We start from the raw sequence: 15960 nt of genomic DNA, 5'->3' as shown, positions 1-15960 counted from the left end.
GCTATGCTGAGGACCTGCTAGGGCCCGCTGGCCCAGCCCCTCCATTTCCCATGCCTGCTTTCCTGCTGGTAGCCAGCAAAGGTGCACACAGAATGAAAGTGAAAGAAGGCCTGGGGTGCCTGGGTGGCTCTGTCAAGTTGAGGTGAAGCGGCTGACTTTAGTAGCTTTTGGCTCAGGTCGTGAAATGGCGTCCTGCCTTGGGCTCCAGGCTCAGCGGGGGTTTCCTTGAGATTCTCTCTCTCCTTCTTCCTCTGCCCCTCCCCCTGCTCACATTCTCTAGAAAATAAAATAAATAAATAAATCTTAAAAAAGGTGGGGGGGGGCAGATTTTGTCATAAAAGAAATTTGCAAATCCTTAGACAGCTTGGTACAAGAGAGTAGGCAAAACCCTGACTGGAAACTGGAATATCTGTGTTTGGGTCCCAGTTCCGCTCTGGCTTTGTGGTCCTGGGCACATCGTAGCATCCTTTCTGGGACCTGAGTTTCACCAGAAGGGTAATAATGACACCTGCCATGGCCAGCTTCAGGGTTGTGACTGAGAGAGTCTGCAGCTGGGACCGAGTGGCAGGCCGGGAAGAGAGTGATTGGATCCCTTCCCAGAGTGAAGAGGAAAGGGGTAATGGGACCTGAGGCTGACCATGAGATGAAGAAGAGAGAGGGAGATGGGCCGGCCAGGAGCCAAGTGGAACCCCGGCAGGAAGACCACATCCAAGCTGTACCTGCAAAGCAGGGTCTGAGTAGAGGGCACAGACACCTGTGACGTATTTTTCCAGCTTACACACTGCTCATGACCTTTGCGGGGCAGGCATGACTTGTGTGTAAAATGGTAGTAATCGTGCATTTTCATCTCGAAAGTTGTGTCGGGCTGGTGAGTGCCTCGCCGGCCCATCAGGCCACATGCCTCCACGGGGGATGTGCCAGACATGCTGTGATGTCAGCACGGCTGGCATTGTCCCAGCCCTGGTCTCTGCAAGGTCTCCCTTCGGGGCGGGGTCCTCTTTCTGTCCCCAGTTCGGGGCATAGAGTAGGCACCAAGCAAACATCTCCTGGTTATGAGTCCAGTGACTTTTGAAAAAGTCTTTGGGAAAGAACAGAGAAGACACATCTGCTTGGAATAGGTGAGGAAAAGTTTTCTTGAAAGTAGGGCTATGACCCTTCTGAGACCCGTGATCCCGTTTTGTAAATTTGAAAAACTACCACTTGGGGCTAATTCCCCAAAATAAGCATCAACTATAAATATTTTTTTAAAGTTTTATTAAATCATTTAGACTTGAAAGAAGTCACAATACTTAATGCACTTAAGTGTGCTCTGTACACCACCAACCCAAATGGATTGAGTTCAGAATTTTTATAAATAAAAAATAAACATATTTACAGTGAAAAATAAAAACATGTTAGCAAGTTAGAGGATGAAACTGTTATCTATGATCAGTTTTGGGAAAGTAACTACCTACAGGATTACACATAAACATTTAAGATTTCATTAGGTTTAAAAAGTTCATAATTGAAGAAGTTAGTTGTAATATATGATTCATGTCTTATTACGGCTTTTTACTTCCCCAAACCAGAACTTTTGGCCAATTTACACAAAAAGCTTCATTTTCCCTTTATTGGAGGTAAAAGTACAAAAAAGGTCTTCAATTCTCCCTAGAACCATCTAAGGAATAAAGCTATTTAATGCTGCAAATATCACTATAAAACTAGCTATGGACATAAACCATTATACAATTTGTGCTACTCGTCCTCCAAAATAGTGCGGATTCTTTCTTCCTTTACACACCAGGACAAAAATGGAGTCAGCTTTTTTGGAAATTAGTTTCAAAATCATGATTTCAAAAAGATGATTTCAAAATCATCATCTTGCCTCTAGAAAGCATATTTCTAGAACAATGTAGTTACCACATGTAGGAACTTTCTTCTGTGCTATAAAAATATTTCCCTTTTAATTCTCTTTTTTGTTTCAGGGATTGTTTCTACCTCCCCAGGCAAAGGTCAGGGCTATCAAGCTTGGCCAGCCAGTTTCAAGAGACCATTGAAGAAAAAGGACCACATATGATTTACGGATAGCCCTCCCTTGGAGTTCAGCAGTTCAAAGTTGGCTCAAATTAGGTCATGCCCCCAAATCCAATTTAAATATGACTTAGAAAAAGCAGTCCAAAATAAAATTGAGCAAAGAACAAAATTTTCAAGTTCACAATTTTGGAGAGCCACATTCCCCGGAAAGTATTCTGTGTCATCTGCTAGGGGTGCGAGCGTAAGTTAAGGCTAATTGCTTGGCAAAGGGCTCTAGGAGCTGCTGGACTGTCTTGAATGTTTTGTTCCTGATGAACTCATGGAGCGAGACCTCTGTCTGAGTACTGTTTTTCCTGGAAGCTCCAAGTCTTCAAATACAGCATTTTCAATGATGGTGGTAGCTTCTGGCCGTTCCATGGGGGATGGAGAGAGCATGTCTTGAACCATCACATACTGAAATATAATAAGCGTTTTGAAATGAAAGGCCAGGTTTAGACCATGAAATAGTCCGCTAAATCAGGAGTCAGATAGTTTTTCTCTAAATGTATTAAGTTTGCGGGCCAGTTTCTGATGTAGCTTCTCAACTTTGCCATTAAAGTACAAAAGCAGCCATAGAAAATAAGTAAACAAATGGGTACGGCTGTGCCCCAATGAAACTTTATTATATAATTAGACAACAGGCTGCATTTGGCCTGTGGGACATAGTTTGTCAACCCCTGCTCCAAATAAACATAGACCATTTTGTGGTAATTGGCTGTTTTTTCTAACATATAACGGTCTTAAATCATGTCCTTTTAACACAGACATAATCTGACTTTAAAAATAATTCCATCTTATAACTGTGTTATATAACTTAAAACAAATCTATAATCATGTGAATGTACAATTATCTCAATAAAAATTTTAATTAAAAATAATCATACCAGAGATCAGTACTTAACCTCTTGCCTTGATTTTTTTTTTTTTTTTTGAGCCCTTCTTAATGTAACATATATTCTTATAAGCCTCCCTGGAAACTGAGTCATCAGTTTTGCAAAATATGTAACAAAGTAATTTTTAGTAAAACATATTTCATCTTAGCTTAGCGTACCTCTGTATTATAAAGTACTTTTTTTAAAAAATATTTTACTTTTTTTTAAGTAGACTCCACACCCAATGAGGGCTTAAACTCACAACCCTGAGATCAAGAGTTGCTCACTCTACTGACTGAGCCAACCAAGAGCCCCTATAAAGTTCATTTTTCTAATGCAATCCTTTATTATACTTATAATCCTGAAAGATTTAGACTGTTCCCAACTTGATAATTAACAGGCAGTCTAACTTACTTCAATTTAATTATTTAAGAAAATTCAAGATGGATTTATGTGTAAATTATAAAATGATGTGTTTGTGGACCAAATATATTATGGAATAAAAATGACAAAAGTAACAAAAACAAACTTCAAAAGCTCATTATACACAATTTTTGCCATCAAGACCAGTTCAATTTACTCTTCTGAGCCATTTTACTGCGTCATTCCGAGCGCTTTAACTCCAGTCAATGGACAGTAGTGAAAACCCCTCCTTTGTAAAGAAAGAAGCCCGTTTTTAAGATCCTTCCCAAATTCACTAAAATAGAGAAATCAGTGGCATAGCCACAGCAGCGGCTCGATTCCCCTGAATGTGCTAGGAGTTCAACCTACTGAAGCAAAAGGATACTACAACCTACACATCACCCAGATGGGACCACAGAGCACCCCGACAAGGAGCCTGCCAAGGACCCTGGGCCCAGATTCCCATCTGTGATTTTAGCAAGTTGCGTGCTCTTGGGATCAGGTCCCTCTCCTCCCTACACCTCTGGCTTCCTCATCTGTAAAATGGGAAACTGATGAATTAACTGCTAAGAATCCTTGAAGTTCTAAATTTGATTCTCAAGAAAATAAAAGATTAGAATCATACAAACCTCACGAGGATATTTCTGAGTAAATAGTGGTGGAAATTTGAGATTTCTTACATCAGTTAAGATCTACAAAGAAAGAAAAGTGTTATTTTTAAATGTTTTGGTATGTGGATCCATTTATTTAAAAGTATTTTTTGATACTCTAATGGAATGATGAAGAAGAAAGGTTGAATATTAAACAGATGGAAAACTTATCAACAGCTTTTCCTGACCTCATAATCTACACACAGTGTTTCCTGAGCACAGATCTACATGCCACCAAATCATCAAAATCCAGAAAACAATTCAGATATACTTATGCTTGAATTGTACATATTATACTGATGCCTGGATTTTAACTGAGAATGGACTGATTTGTGTAAAAAAAAATAACTTATTCATGAGTATACAATTTGTGCCCTTAAGTGAGTAATTTTTTCTATTAGTATCTAGCCTCTTTGTATTGTATATGAAAGAATATATGCTTTCTTCCCCTTTTTCTCTCTCTCTCTCTTTTTTTAAATAATCTCTCTGCCCAACATGGAACTCAAACTCATGATCCTAAGATCAAGACTCACATGTTCTTCTGACTGAACCAGCCAGGCACCCCTCTTTTTCCTCTTCTTCTTTTTTGAGTTAAACACACACACACATAGACACAGACAGAGACACACACACCCCTCAAATCAATTGTGCTAATTACTGAGTATAAAACTAAGCTTTTGAAAGTTCATTAGGAAATCTTCATATATATTATCAATCTCTTTATGTTCCAGATGAAAGAGACAATACTTAAAGCATATAAATACACATAACTGAGATTCTCAGAGAAAATACTGAATCCATGTAAAAAGAATGAAATGTTATAAAAAGGAACAATCTTGGGCATTAAAACTGGATTGTTAAAATACAAAATTAGGAAATTGGAATACATTAAGGAACTCTTGCAAAGAACAGTACACAGAGAGACAAACAGATGGGAAGTAGGAGAAAAAAAGATTAGGCATTTATAGGATTAAGTCAGGGTTCCAGAAAAATAAAACAGAAAAAGTGGAGAAGAATTTATCAAAAACTAACACAAGAAATTTATTAGAACCGAGAGTCACATCTTCTACCTGAAGGGACCTACCTGTTTAAGTACAATAAATGGGAAGGGGGGAGACCAATGAAAGGACTAAATGTAATAATGGCACTGATAAAGGGAGAGACCTAAGAGCTTCCAGAAGGGAAAACAAAACAGTTCCAAAGATCTCATGTCAAAGAATGAGGCACCAGCTCTTCAACAGCATGAGTTTAGGGGAGGGGCAGAGGCAGAGGGACAATCAGACTCCACGCTGGGCAGGGAACCCAATGCGGAGCTCGATCCCAGGGCCCTGAGATTATGGCGTGAGTTGAAGGCAGATGCTTAACTGACTGAGCCACCCAAGGGCCCCTCTATGTTTGACATTCTAAGTAACAGTTGGACTGCTTCCATAGCAGCTGTACCATTTTACATTCGTACCGGCAATGTATGGGGCTTCCAATTTTCTATGTCCTTGCCAACACCACTTCTTTTCTGTTTTGTTTCGTTACAGCTGTCCTAAACGCCGTGAAGTAGCATCTCATTGTGGTTTTGATTTGTATTTCCCTAATGAATAATGATGTTGTGCTTACTGGCCATTTGTGTATCTTCTTTGGAGAAATGTCTAGTCAAGTCCTTTGATCATTTTTTAATTGGGTTGTTTGTCTTTTTGTTGAGTCATAATAGTTCTTTTTATGTTCTGGATTACTAGGCTTTATCAGGTATGTGGTTCACGAATGCTTTTTCCCATTCTGTATGTTGTATTTTTATTTTCTTGATAGGGTTCTTTGATGCACTTGTAGCTACATAAATTTTGATGCTGTATGATTCTGATTCTTTACATATATAGGACCCGTTTCATATCCTTCTAGAAGCTTTTAGAATATTCTGATATTTAGTCATTCTGGTTTTAAAATTTTCTTCTTTTTTTTTCCCATTTATTGGATGGAGCACCTGGTAGATCCCTTTGGTTAGAACATATGAACCCTTCGGTCCTATATGAAAACTACATCCTCTTCTGCTATGGACAGGAGTCAACAGATAAGAAGTAAAATTGATACAGAAATGGTGATAAGGGCATAAACTTTGAAAATATTGGAGGTATATACCTGGGACAATGGTTAGAAATGTTGAGAGTGACCACCTATGAACAATGGGGAAAATGTGACTGACCTCCTTTTCAAAGACTTTCAGGAGTCTTCCTCAAAAGCCATGGTCATGGTTTATTTTGAGAGAAAAAAACCCCAACTAATTATGTTTAGTTTGTCAGTTTTTAAGTGTATGAGTGTATGATCACTTGCCTTCTAGAAAATTCTTTTCTGACCAATGACTACCATGTCACTTCCTCTCCAGCTCCATTACCCTGAGGTTCCCCTCGCTTTGCACTTATTACAAATTTACTGAGTGCAGGATATTGTATGAAGTGACAACAAGGAACAAGTAATTTTTGAAGACTGAGCTTGAAATGGAAGCAAACAGTCTACAAACCCTCCCTATAATGCTCACATGAACTCTTCCACTTGCAGTGAACTACTCTGCTGGTATTAAGAATGACTAACTCTTCTTTTAAAATGCTTTCTTTTGTAAATTTAAGAATATTTTCTTTTTCTACCTGTTTGAATGGGGGGATGGAACTTACCCTGACTCTCTCCATCTGAGTGCCGAATGGGTACAGCAATTCAAACAGAATGAGGCCTAAAGAAAAGATGTCCACTTTATGAGAGTAGTTGTTTCCATGAATCTGAAATACCACACAAAGAGGAAATATTAGAAAAAAATTAAGAGAGATCATACAAATATGGTAACACTGCATTAGTGAAACCCAAAGTTTGACCTAGTTACTTCCTGGGTTTAGATGTAACTGTTCAGGTAAAAAAACGTTAGTAAAGAGTTAATGATCTCTGCAGCCTCTTTTCTTTAACTCACTACAGCAAGAGTAATTAAACTACTCAGCATTACAGAAGGAAAGCCCAGGTACTGCTCAGAGATATGCATCAGTAAAATAGGCCCCGCAGAAACCTGGAGCCTTGCAATGCTAAAAAAGTTTGTGGGAGCCAGTAAAAGCGGCTCCACTGCCCCGGAGGTGAAGATTTTCAAAGCCAACACTATCTAAAGCAGATCTCTCATTTCTAATCATCTTAGACCTCACCCATTTTTATGAGAAAATCTTCATTACTCCAAACCACTCATCAACTGCGGTTAGCCCTCATTAACACACTTAATTATGGACTACTTTGCATTCTTAGTTGTATTTTACATGTGTCTATTTCTTATTGTTCACAACCAGATTATAAAGTCCTGGAGGGAAGGAAATGCCTCTTTTGTGTTCCCATCATCCCGCACTGGGCTAAGTATAGAGAAGGCCCTCAATAAAAACTTACTTGTTAAAATGAACAGAAGAATTACAGCCCAACTACTCTATTAAACAAAGCCTCATTCAGATTAAAAGTGACCTCCTGGGACTTAGAAGAACTCTTTTATTTGTGAAAATTACCCTAGGCACAGAACTTCATATTTGGCAAACGTTAGAGAAGGGCGTCACTTTGAAACCACTCCAAAGAGGCATTTCTTAATGGGGGGACTCCAAGCCCTCCTCCACCACCTACCTCCACCACCTCCTGTCTAAAGGGTAGTTGACACCCGTCTCCTTGGCTCCTTCTGCCAGCCAGCCCACCTCTGTGTGCACAGAGTATCAGATCCAAAGTTTCAATGACCACATCAACGGCATGACCTTCCCCTCCTTTCCTTACCTCTTGTCCTTGGGGTTTGAGAAATATTCTAAGGAAGTATGCTCAAAGACAGAGCTTACAGAGGTACGGTGAAAAGCACACCCTCATACAGTATTTGGAAAATCTAAACTAGCACACCTTCATGAAAAGCAACTTGGCAATAAACGCTGACTTCCATTTAATAGTCCTATTTAATCTCATCTGCCCAAAGGTAGTGGAAAAGGGGATAGAGATTAGTACATAGGGAGAGTTATTTAGGTGATACTCTTAAGGGCAAAGTTTATAAGTAACTAAAAATGTCCAAATCAAATGTTGAATACATTCCTCAAAAGAGAGAATACTGCACACCAAAAACTATTCTCTAAAAACATGATATAATGTAGGAAAGGCTTGATTTTAATATTTTATCCAAAGTTTTCAGGACTAGAATCCCAATTTTGTTTTCCGAAATAAGGTATGTGTAAACACATGTTGTAAGATGTGTATACATATACTAGAAGGAAATAATGATGACTGGTAATGCTTTAGAGATGTTTTTAAGTAAGGGATTTTTCTTTTTTTCCTTACACATTCCTATATTCCCTACATAGAGAATAGATTATATATAGTGAGAAGAAGTATTTTATTTTAAAAGATTTTATTTATTTATTTGACTGAGAGAGATCACAAGTAGGCAGAGAGGGAGGCAGAGAGGTGGGGGAAGCAGGCTCCCTGCTGAGCAGAAAGCCAGGTGATGCAATGCAGGACTCCATCCCAGGACCCTGGGATCATGACCTGAGCCGAAGGCAGAGGCTTAACCCATTGAGCCACCCAGGCGCCCCTAGAGCAAATAGTAATAGATGAAATCCCATATGAAAAACTCTTGGGTTCCCAATCATGTTTACAAGTATAAACAGGTATGGAGACCAAAAAGTTTGAGAACTGCTAATATAGAAACATACATAAGCTTGTGAGCATCATTAGCTGGGCTGGGCATGCTTCTCTGATGCTCCCAGGATGCCCTGCTCCCACCACTCTTCCAGGCTCTGTCCTGTTCACAGCACTTTTCCTTTGGAGACTAAGCATCCCCACAAGGCAACATATCCCAGCCCATCTACCTCTATTTCCTGCCATGGTACATTCTAGAAGTTGCTTGTGATTATTAGAACGAGCAGCTCAGTACAGGACCTCTGGCTCTAGCTGGCTCTTTTCTACATAGTTTACACAAGAAGAATTGGTGTTAAATTTGGGAGAGAGGCATTCAAAGTCTTTTTCTAAATTCGGGTTGCTGTCAGGTTCTGGTTCAGGGGTGAGTGCATGTTTTATGCACTGTGTTTTTCTTAATCCATCCCCAGTTCAGGATCTAGAAATTGCACCCTAGCTGTGCTACTTGTGAACCCTACTACCAGTTTTCATAATTTTCAGATTTTATCTTACTGGGTATTTTAAGAAAAATGTGGATGTGGATGGAGATTTACGGGGCACATCTAGCTTGGAGCCACGCTAACCGAAGATCCATTGTTAATTCAGAAGGAAAAGAAAAAACTTGCCTGCTCTGGGCTCATATACAGCTTGGTCCCCACTTGTCCTGTGTGTCTGGCATATGCTGGCATCGGGGTCAGAACCATCTGCTCTTCCTCGTCCTGGTCCATTTCGGTCACTAATCCAAAGTCTCCAACCTTGACCACATTGTCCACTGTAAAGAATATATTGGAAGGCTGGAAAAAAATAAGACAGACAAAAGCATGATAGGTGTGCATGGAGAAGGAGAGGAAGTGAAGAGAATAATTGAAATAACTACAGAAGAGAAATACAAGAAACCAGATGTTCTCAAGCATTAAACAGACTAATTGGAAAATAAAAGCAAGCCTTCAATGCTGAGTAAGTATTGTTAGAGTAAGGAAAAGGGAAGGGTAGCAGAGGAAATGCACATTTATTGAACATCTATTTAAACTCTTACAGATTCACATTCTCTAGGGCCCAGTCCTCAATCTCAGTATTCTTTATACTCTCCTTTGGCAAGCTTTTTATGTTTATAACCGAAGCCATGATATAATAGTAGTAATAATAGTAAATGCACACAGAGCACTGGTCATGTGCCACGAGCTGTTTTAAGCAGTTTACTACCATTAATTCATGTAATACTTACAACCCTATTAGTCTCTTAGACCCTCATTTTACAGCTGTGAAAACTGAGGCCCAGAGAAGTTAAGTGCCCAAGGGTATCCACCTAGCAAGTGGTAGAGCAGGATTCAAACCCAAGTGGTCTGGCTCCAGAAGAAAAAGACTTCTGGTTCACTGCCACAGAACCAGCATTCAGTGAAGTCCTTGCCCTACGGTAGCTCATCACTTCTATTTGATGAATGAATGAAACAAACTGGCCTTTTGTTTGTGTCTGAGGGTGGGAAGTAGGTTACCAAGGGGAATAAGAGCTCCTCACTACAACCTTGTGCTGACTCTTTTATACCTGTATGCTTTTTATACCTGTATATCCTGAGTTCTACACTCTCATATGTAACTGTTTATATGACATATCCAGCCAGATTTCTCATGGGCCCTCAAACCTCCCTGCATGAAATAGATCATCTTTCCTTCAGCACCTACTCTAACTGTGGCTAACATAACCACCATCCAGAGCCCTTAAAATAAAGAAAAAGAGAGCCATTCGGCTCATGAAACGGAATTTCATCTGGCTTCAAATATTGCCAGACAAAAACCATTTTATTCCCAAACTCCAAAATACGATTCTACAGTGCTGGCTTTGAAGCAATTAAGTTATTGCATATAACCAAAATCTATAGTAATAACCTGCTCTCCCATAGATGATCTTATGTGAGAGAAAACACAAGACTGTGATGCCTTAAATTTCACATTCCCTCCTCTCCCCTACCTTCTGGTGTCAGTTGTTAGTTACTAAACACCGTAATAGATTTTTTGGGGTGTGGGGGGTTCTCCAGCATCTACCCCCTGTGCTTCCACCAGAAATACCCTGACTTGATTTTGAGAACTCCCTTTTCCCCAACTGTGCAGCAACCTCATGCTTCAGCTGGACGTTATCCCGAGGTTACATCCAGAGGTTAGAGAAGTCCATCAGCACGATTCCATCCCCTGGCCAGGAGACTGATTTAGAGGTGGGTATATGTCCTTGGCTTAGCAGTTAGAAGGAAACCCAGGACTTCTGATTGATACTGGGGGAGAGAGATACTTTTTTCCCATGCCCTTTTCTCTCCATACCTATCTACCCAACCACCTCTAGAGACTTATAATGTGTAGCCCTGAGAATTGCTGGCAGCTATCCTAGGCCAGTGAAGGGAGAGCATGCCTGAAAATGGAAATAAGAGACAGTGATGGGGCAGGGGACAGCTTCCGTCTACATCACTTGATCCTAGATAAAGGATCCTGGACAGATGAGTTATATGGACCAATAAATTTCCTTTGGGCTGCAAGCAAAAGATTATTCAAATAAAATGATATGGGTATATAGACTATGTCAGGCATTTTGACAGGAATGTAACAGGGGAACAAAATAAACACAGAAACACAGAACTGAAGGGTAAATAATACAAGTGTGATGAGAATTTAAATAAGAAATACCAGGCTCTATGAGGACTCAACGTACTTAAGGAACTGTGAAAGGCCCAGCGTGAAGCCCAGCTAGAGTGAAGGGGAGAGACTGGAAGGAAGTCTGGAGAATCAGAGGCTGGAGAGTGCCAATGACAACGACTGAACAAGGTACAAAAGGGGGAGGGCCAGAAGGTTTAACATGGAGCTCAGAGACTTGGGTCAGAGCGAAGAGAATGCAGAGCTATTCAAACTGGGAACAGAAATCTTAGAGGTAATTTTTCTGATACCCTAGAATTTGTTAAAAATAATGTATCTTTAAAAAGGAATCAAACTTTTTGGTTTCTAGAAAAACTAGGGGAAAATTAATTTTCTTCCTAGAATTTTTTTGGTACAGAGACAAACACAGAAAAAGATCTGTATAGACAATGTTGTAGCATTTGACAAGTATTCACTAATAGCTCATTAACATGATAAAATCAGCAGAAGGATACTCATTATCAGTGAAAATATAATTACATTGTCTTCCAACTTGGCATTTTGTATGTATAGTAAGGGCTAAGTGCAAAATGAATGTGTAAATCAGTTAATAGGTTCTCACCAAATGATAAATGTTTACTATAGTCATATAGCTAGCACCCTCTCATGCTAGTATCTGGCTTTCTGGAAGTTAGTTGTTTTCTCTTTTCCAACCAAAAGAAATCATCTCTGAACCTTTCCTTCAGTGCAGAATAATACCTGTCAGTCAGTTTAGGCCCACATCAAAATCACGGAAGCACAGTGATTATGTAATAATTCAATAACAATTACTCTGGAAAATAGGAACTAATTCTAATTCTTGTCCCCCTTATTCCAAACGCAAGGATTAGAAGATATACAGCTGATATGAGAAAACAATGTCCAAGTAGCTACTTTGGTGCCTGAAACAAAAGTTTTTGGTTACATGAAACAAAACTGAAAATACTTCAATAATTTAAGCTACTTCCATCAGAAAGGTACTTATATATTCACTGTACATTTACTGATGATCACTATGAGCATACGAAATACGGGAGAAATTAGTCAAGTCAGAGTTCCATACAATTGTTTCAGAAACACATACCCAGGAAATATTGAGTATTTTAGTAAGAATCTTATATAATTTAGCATCACATTGCCACAATATTCAATATTGTATATACTGAAAACAGAATCAAAGGCTTTAGAGCTGCAAACAGTAACCTGGCTATTTGCTTTCTTTCTCCATCCAGCTTTGCATGCCCTTCCCCACGGCCTAAATAGTTCAAGAATAGGAGCAAAAAGCCTGGCGATTTGCCCCAGTTCAGAGCTGGCTACTGAAGGAAACTATGTGTCTGTTTCCACTTGGGTCCCCTTCACCACTCTACCTTGGGGCCCTCAGGAACTTACATCAGGGTTACCCAAAGCCCTAGGAAAAACAGAGTCTATCTGCTGCTCATGGTGGCTTTGTCTTTTTTAGCTGGAGGACGGGGAATACTTATGATAAAATGAACATGAACCCATCACAGGAGAGAAGACATGCTCTGCCTCAAGTTTTCAAACCACGAGACTTCCTTCTGCAGAAGGTTCCTCGGGCCAATTCCCCGGGCCTCTGCTCCCCTCTCTGATACCCTTCCTCTCCTTTGCTCTTCAGGGCCCTTCGGTTAAAATCTGACAACTACCGAAAGTACTGCTCTCAATCACAGAGGGTCAGACCGAACCCCTCGGGTGATGTTCCACGAGTACAGACCTTGAGGTCCCTGTGCATGAGCCCTTTACTGTGCAGAAACTCCACGGCCTCCGCGATCTGCAGGAAGATGAGCAGACACGCGTTCCTCTCCCTCTCCTCTAGGGTGCACCGGCTGTTCAGCCAGTCTTTGAGGTTTTCCTTTCTGCAGAGTTGCATCTGAATGTAAAGATACACCTTCGGGGAACTGGGCTGGAGTTTTTCCGTGGTGTTTTTAGTGAGATCTAAACTTAAAGTGGTGGGTCTGGGAGGAGAAACAGAGAACGTAGGTTCAGAAGAAGACTGGCTACTGGAAGGCTGGAGGGCAGTTAGTTTATTAGTGCAGTGGTTGCCCAGATGCAGTTGCTTCGTTCTGAGCTCTTCTTTACTGGACGCGTTATCACAGCCAGAATCTTCAAATACTATAGAAGAGGATGTTCTCTCCCTTGACCTTTCATAAGGAGAAGTTCCAGAAGGACACAGTTCGAAGGAGTGACCCTCGTCATGGCCGTCCAGAGTACCATCTCCCGCGTCGCAGTCCGTAAGGCAGCTGTCCCGGAGGTTGCACGCGGCGTCCGCGGACTCACTGCTGTCCCCGTGGTCCGTTCCTAAAAATTCCAGCGGAGAGAACTGGCTCTCGGAAGAACTCGTCTGGCCACAGGAAATCCCTACTGAAAAAGACCTCCTTTGTGAAGAAGGAGCTATGATTTCAATATGCTCCTTTGTAGAGAAAGGATCCATTCGACATATCTTAACTGATGGGGCGTCCATTGGACTAGGAGAGCTGAGTGGCCAGTCTGTGCTGAAGGTGGGACAGACACAAAGGGAAGAGAGGGCATATGTGCTGATTAAATGATCTGAACCGCAATCTTTATTCCAAAAGCTTTATCTATAAGAAAGGCAGTACCAAATGACATACAACACACAGAAGAAATAAAAAACATACTATGGGAGACAAAGAACATTATATGCCTTTCATTGCTTCTGGAAAATTTCAACTGGAAAGCTTAATTTTAGACTTGAAACAGTTACGTGGGACTGTCATGCCGGAGCAGCCAGAGCCTTTATGCAAAAGACAGAGCCCTGAGAGACAGCCAAGGACAGGACTCCTCAGGGGCCACAGTTCCGAAGCCCTTGTCTGAATTAGGGCAGCAGTGACCAGGGCCATGGGGCCACCTCACTTGGATCTTCCGTGGCTTGGCTACTGACTGTGTCTGTAAATGTCATCTGGACAAGTTACTACATGTGGGTCTAGGGCTGTGTTCAGTATTTTAGGAGGAATTTTACTGCCAATTATTTGGTAAACAGCCTATATGCAGCCTGCTTCCTCTCTGTTCTCACTTACTCATTTTTAAAAGAGCCTTCCTTCCTATAGCGGAGCATACTTAATACGGGCATTATCTGTAGGTGGCCCAAGTTTAAGTATTTTTAGCTGCAAATAGCTTTAAGCTAGTTTTTTTTTTTAATTGTGTCAAGGTAGTCACCGTAAAATATATCATTAGTTTTTGATGCAGTGTTTCAAGATGGTTTGCTTTAAATTAGTTTAATAGTTTTAAAGGAGTTGTAAACTGGTAACTACTGAGAAACTGAAAATTGGAAATAAAAAAATGGTGACAAAAGCAGACAGAAGGGGCGCCTGGGTGGCTCAGTGGGTTAAGCCGCTGCCTTCGGCTCAGGTCATGATCTCAGAGTCCTGGGATCGAGCCCCGCATCGGGCTCTCTGCTCAGCGGGGAGCCTGCTTCCTCCTCTCTCTCTGCCTGCCTCTCTGCCTGCTTGTGACCTCTCTGTCAAATAAATAAATAAAATCTTTAAAAAAAAAAAAAAAAAAAAAGGCAGACAGAACCTCTTAAAGAGAAAAGCCACTGTAAATCCCTTAGCAATTTACAATTCATACAGCCCTATCTACGAATAATTTTTAAAATTCATAGTCTAAAATATAAACTTTTCTTGATTTTAAGTAAACTTTTCAATTAACAAGTGGCTCTAGAATGTTCCAAAACAGGGGCGCCTGGGTGGCTCAGTGGGTTAAGCCGCTGCCTTCGGCTCAGGTCATGATCCCAGGTCCTGGGTTCGAGCCCCGCATCGGGCTTTCTACTCAGCAGGGAGCCTGCTTCCTCCTCTCTCTCTGCCTGCCTCTCTGCTTACTTGTGATTTCTCTCTGTCAAATAAATAAATAAAATCTTAAAAAAAAAAAAAAAAAAAAGAATGTTCCAAAACATGACAGAGAACATTTTTTTCTTAAAACAAATAAGCAAAACTCATCTCTAGTTATAGAGATGATATTTTGTTCACATAAGCAAAAAAACTAGCTTAAGAAAAAGTACTAGACTTTAAGTCTATGTCTAACCAAGTTACCTTTCATCTTTCAGCCAAATTTCATCCATTTTTTCTTGCCACTTTTCTGGTGGGGCTTCCAACCAAGCATTGAAATACCTAACAATCCCTGGATGGTCAAGCTTGGCTAAGGCTTTAACTTCCCGCATTACCTTTTCCCGAGCCAACTCCCTGAAATACAGAGAAAAAGACAACACCGAAGGTCACTCTTACTGGAAAAAGTAATCATATTTTTGGTGAGAAATAAGAAAATAAAATTCTCTCTTGAATCTAAAACTAGAAACAGATGACTTAGCCCTAGTGGCACAATTCTAAAAAGCCATACAGTAAGTTTTAAAAACTTGTATTTTAGGATTTTTTTTTTCTTCTTTTAGAAATAAGTGCTATGAACACATTGCCTCATTCAAAAAAAAACTTTCCTGGATGACTAAAAATGAACGACTACAGACCATTAAAGATATAAAGACCACTTAATGTTTGTCAATTCAATAGGCAGATGAATAGGTATAAGTGAACTATTCAAAAACGAGAGCTCAGGAGGACAGCTCAGGAGGATGGAGAATGACCATACTTGGTACATATGTAACTGGTGCATATTGCCATCCAAAAAACCTGTATTAGCATGTTTATTTGTTCAAAGCA

At 40.3% G+C, this 15960-nt stretch overlaps 1 protein-coding gene across 1 annotated transcript in view; it reads right to left on the bottom strand.

Annotated features, from left to right (window-relative positions):
* Nucleotides 1–1475: 1475 nt before the first annotated feature.
* EIF2AK3 (eukaryotic translation initiation factor 2 alpha kinase 3) overlaps nucleotides 1476–15960 on the bottom strand; it is a 63602-nt gene continuing 49117 nt past the window's right edge. The window contains exons 12-17 of the mRNA XM_047745473.1: nucleotides 15340–15489; nucleotides 13008–13785; nucleotides 9250–9417; nucleotides 6631–6732; nucleotides 3956–4018; nucleotides 1476–2466 (exon numbers count right to left, since the gene is read on the bottom strand). Coding sequence (XP_047601429.1) covers nucleotides 2287–2466; nucleotides 3956–4018; nucleotides 6631–6732; nucleotides 9250–9417; nucleotides 13008–13785; nucleotides 15340–15489 — 1441 coding nt within the window. The 3' untranslated portion in view covers nucleotides 1476–2286. The remainder of the gene's footprint in view (nucleotides 2467–3955; nucleotides 4019–6630; nucleotides 6733–9249; nucleotides 9418–13007; nucleotides 13786–15339; nucleotides 15490–15960) is intronic.

This window comes from Lutra lutra, chromosome 9 (genome assembly GCF_902655055.1).
Source record: "Lutra lutra chromosome 9, mLutLut1.2, whole genome shotgun sequence".
Classification (NCBI taxonomy): domain Eukaryota; kingdom Metazoa; phylum Chordata; class Mammalia; order Carnivora; family Mustelidae; genus Lutra; species Lutra lutra.
This window is presented reverse-complemented; position numbering and strand designations above follow the sequence as displayed.